Consider the following 4,868-nt stretch of genomic DNA (forward strand, 5'->3'; position numbering starts at 1 on the left):
GGGGGGGGCAAGAAGGAGAGAGAGAGGGAGAGAGACATAGAGACATGCATGGAGAGAGGTGGCATGAGGACGCTGGAGAAGAGGAGGGGGAGGGGGGAGGGGGGAGGGGGGAGGGGGGAGGGGGAGGGGGGAGGGGCAGGGGCAGGGGGAGGGGCAGGGGGAGGGGGTGTGAATTGCTGTTCATACACAGAACATGCTGTCAGAACCAGACAAGTGGCAGGAGCCTAATACACACACACACACACACACACAACACACACTTTCACACTCCTCCACACACACTTTCACACCCACATGCCAAATGCTCTGAATTTTCTCCTTGTGCTTTTGAAGGCTGAATGTTTAGCCTAAAACCTACTCTGACTTTTCCACTGGAAGAGACATGGCACAGCTGTCTGTGACTGGTTCTGCTGCGGCAGGGTTAGCACAAAACAGAGACGACACAACAGCCAAAAGCACCTTCCCAAAACTGAAACTTTTGTCGTCTGTACTTTGTATGGTGTTTGACTGAATGATGTAAACAGAATGTTAGGATGTGTCTTGGACCTCATCATCTTAAATCTGTTTGAAATGCATCACTTCTGCTTTGGCAGTGCAGCTTCATACTGATCTGCAGGCTACTGTAGCCTAGCCTGGCTCTGCCCTCCTACGTACTTCAGCTCAATTTGGATTTTGCTTCTGTACTAGGTCTGGGAGCTCGGCTCTGAAGTCGAACAGAGGGAGTGGCTGAGAACGATGACGTTAATGTTGTGCACTAGTTTGAGTAGTTCAGTAATGGCGGCGGAGAAAGATACGAGCGAAACTATTCTGCGGTTGTGGCAACGCTACCGAATATCCGTAAATTAAATCCGGAGCAAGAACATTCCTTGCTGAGTTTTGTTGTTGGCCATGATGTTGTGGCCCTCCTCCCCACGGGGTTCGGGAAAAGTTTGATTTTCCAGCTACGGCAGCTAGCTTCGTTATTGTAGTGGTGAAGGAGTTGGCTAAGGCGAACGCTTGCGATTGGTTATGGCAAATCAGAGTGGCTCTGGGCAGATCCAATAGTTTTAAACTTCAACAGAAGTCCCGCCTTCAAGGAAGTTAACGTTTGTCAATGGAGCAATCCCAGACCCTCTGTACAAATGAAATGTACGAGGGTCTGGTTAGGACCAGGCTAACTGTAACCTACTCTCTTCAACCTCTTAAAAACCTCTTTGAAAAAAAACACTTCAAAGTGTTGATCCCTTTAAAGGCCCGTTCACACGTAGGACGATAGCGAAAACCAACTATTAACCCTTCTCTCATTTTACAGGGCAGAGCTCATGTGTGCTCCGGCTGGAGGGACTCGTATTTAAAAGCGTACCAGAGCCACACCACAACGATAATGACGACAACTATCTAGCAGTGGTTCTCAACTCCTGGTCCCCGGGTCCCCCCTGGTCCTCGGGGCCCCCCTGGTCCTCGGGGCCCCCCTGGTCCCCCCTGGTCCCCCCTGGTCCCCCCTGGTCCCCCCTGGTCCCCCCTGGTCCCCCCTGGTCCCCCCTCTTCCTCGGGGCCCCTCTCTTCCTTGGAGCCCCCCTGGTCTCCTCTGGACCCCCCTGGTCCCCCCTATTCCTCGGGGACCCCCTGGTCCCCCCTGGTTCTCGGGGGGCCCCCTTGGTCCTCAGGGCCCCCCTGTCCTCCCTGTTTTAGATGTGTCCCTCCTCCAAGACACCTGATTCAAATAATTGGCTCGTTATCGAGCACTGTAGAAGCCTGGTAACGAACATGCATTTAAATCAGGTGTGTTGGAGCCAAGAAACATCTCAAACATGCAGGACAGGGGTTCCCTGAGGACAGGGTTGAGAACCAGCGGAACAGTATTGTTGGTAATACTTTCAAAGCGTCTTTTTTTTTGGCCAGCTGAACTATAAAACACTGACAATCAATCAGAATCCATCCAAATGTAAAGTGCTCGCGCACTTTAAATGCCAGACGGCATCGACAAATATAGTCATCATTATAGTCAATGACGATTTAAGACTCTTTCTAGGGGTATTCAAGCTAAATTTCATACAATAATACAATTGAATAACAATAATAATAAAATTGAATTATTATGAATTATTATTATTATTATCTTAAGTTTCAGTGCTCAAACGTGTTAAAACAATGTTTATATATTGTTTACACATCATTATTGTTTCATTTGATGCTGATAGTTCATGAAGAAAGGGACTTTCTTCGTTTTTTCATTCAATATTTTGCATAATAATAAATAAATGTATTAACTGTTATCCAGTGAAATTAGTGATTTATTAGCAAGGGGGTTTAACACTTTTGCAAGGCACTGTATCCATGTGACATTCTCATTGGCGGCTGAGCCCCCCTAAAGGTCCGATCCTAGAATTGCCCCTGGTTATAGTTATAGGTATCGTCCTTGGTGCGAACGGACTGTTAAAGGCATCAACGCCTGAGAGTTGGAGAAAAAGACTTTCAACCCGAGATGAGACTTTTGTAGGTCTGACTGAGGTGTTTATTTGAAGTGCAGGAGATGGCGGGATGGTTCCCTGTAGACCATCACTCTGAGGAGGTTTATCAGGCTTCCTATGTGACCCAGTTAGATGTCCAAGATTATTCATCATCAGAGTCAGATTTCATTTACATTCAATTAAAATCTCACACAAAGACAATTTGGATCAACCAAATGGGGGTACTTCATTATTATCTTTATTATAGACAGGCTAAATGTAGCTCATTCTCCTCTTATGTCAAACAGAGACTTCTAGTCACCTGCAAATGATGTGTGTCTGGAACTGCTTATCTACTGAACACCAGACATAACCTGACCCCTACTCCTCTGAAGGTTGAACAGTTAGAATGTATATGAGAGCTTAGCCCTGCCCCAACTAGTGAGGGGAGATTCACCTCCTAAAAATGTTGTATTTCAGGAGGAGTGAGCCTTGTCTGATGTCCAGTCCTGTCACATACAGCCATGGGCTATAAGACTGGCTATCTGTGGTTTCAGCTTAGGCACTTCATAACATGCACGTCAAACAATCATTTTAGCAAAAGATGAAGGCGCTGAACAGATAGGCCTACATAAGTCAACGATGCAACTTATTGGAAAACAACACTCTCGTATCAGATTGAGCTCCAGCCAATATGAAGACAGCGGTAAAGGGAGGCAGGCTTGATTTATGAACGGAGCCATAAAATACTTAGCAGGATGGTTTATTTAAGCAATAGCTCACATCATGGCGTAGTATATGGAACATTTGGCTCTTTTGGTTGTCAGATAAAGTTTTGTGATCTTATTTTAATAATTATATGAGCCGTACTTCATAAATCAGTTCAGTTCCACTTTAAGCTATAGCTCACATCATTGCGTAGTATATGGTTTTTAATACTATATCACAGTTGGGCGTTGGTCGACCCGACGCGATGCGGGGTAGCCTAATATATCATGGCCTGAAGTGAGCTATTGGTTTTCGAAAATGGTCACACAGTATGCCAATATGAATATAATATACACAACCACGTAGAACTTTTATTAATAAAAGATTAAGTTAAAATAGGCTCCCCTGGCTCGTGGGACATTTTCACCACGGGGTAGCGTAGCGTTATTTTGTAATCGTTCTGCTAGCCAGCTAACTTATGTTAGTTAACTAACCAACTAACTGCCGTAGGTCGAAGTTAACCTTCAATGTTTCCATTTTGTTTGCTAGCTAACTTTCATGGTTTGTTGGGCAAACGTTATTTCTCAGACGTAGTGAGTGAATTATGCATAGGAATTAGATTATTCGACTATTGGTTCATGTCATGAACCAATCTTGATTTGAGCTATATCGTTTTTATAAAATGTCATGAACCATGACTTATTAGACATGGCTGTCACTATGTGCGTGTTTGGTGTGTGTGAATGTTTCATGACTGTCATTTTGAAGAAGTGTGTTGAGGACATTCCTTTCCCTCTGCTTTGCCATGCAGAAATGATCGATGGACCGCGAAGCTGACGTCCTGTTGCTGTTTCATGAGCAAACGCAAGTCAATAAGTTAGTAAAGTCATTTTTCTTCGTGGTTTAAAAAAACCTATACAAAATGTCAGACCTTTGAAAAGTCCCTGGGTTTCCTCCTGAAATGTTCTGCTTTTAATACAAAGTACAATACATTCCAGGAGACTAGTATCGTCTACTCTCTGTATGCTGAGTCATATCATCTTCATCATCTTCATCATACTGGTCATCCTCATTTAAAGGGACAGAACTGTGTGCCGAGGACGTGGTGGGGGTAGACATGGTGAGTGTGGTCACCTGTCATTTATTCACCTGTCCTGAAGTCTTCAGCTTAACATGAAGCTCAGTGTTTCTCAGCAACAGGGCTGTTTCAGGTATGTCTCAGTCAGACACGAGTGTGTCAGTTGCACTTGAGTGTGTAAGGAGTGTGTGTCAGTTGGACTGGAGTGTGTAAGGAGTGTGTGTCAGTTGGACTGGAGTGTGTAAGGAGTGTGTGTCAGTTGGACTGGAGTCTGTAAGGAGTGTGTGTCAGTTGGACTGGAGTGTGTGCTTTTGTGTTTGGCAGGACCAGGTTTTCCCTGTCACTCTGGTGTCCCTCGCTCCACACAGTGTGTGGCTGCGTGTGTCCAAGTGTGACAACATGCATGTGTGTGTGTGTGTGTGTCAGTCATCCAGATGCTGCTCCTCCCAGGTGGAGGTGGGGATGGCACTGTAGGGATCCATGATGACCTTGGCACAGCGTATGATCATGGCCACCAGGAGCAGACAGAGGAAGGCGATGCAACCCAGAGTCAGACCCTGGTCCACGTCCACGAAGGCCGGGTCCGAAGCTGTCTCCGCCTCCATCGCTGTTCTCTGTCCGAGTCCTCAGCCGCACGCACACACGCCACGACC

The 4,868-nt window shown here is 46.0% G+C and overlaps 1 protein-coding gene across 1 annotated transcript; it reads right to left on the reverse strand.

Annotated features, from left to right (window-relative positions):
• Positions 1-3,774: 3,774 nt before the first annotated feature.
• On the reverse strand, positions 3,775-4,868 carry ctxnd1 (cortexin domain containing 1). The gene has a single exon (XM_084682698.1). The coding sequence runs from the start codon at positions 4,818-4,820 to the stop codon at positions 4,638-4,640; it is 183 nt and encodes a 60-aa protein (XP_084538824.1). The 5' UTR covers positions 4,821-4,868; the 3' UTR covers positions 3,775-4,637.

The sequence above is a fragment of the Hypomesus nipponensis genome, chromosome 19 (genome assembly GCF_054491055.1).
Source record: "Hypomesus nipponensis isolate SF chromosome 19, ASM5449105v1, whole genome shotgun sequence".
Classification (NCBI taxonomy): domain Eukaryota; kingdom Metazoa; phylum Chordata; class Actinopteri; order Osmeriformes; family Osmeridae; genus Hypomesus; species Hypomesus nipponensis.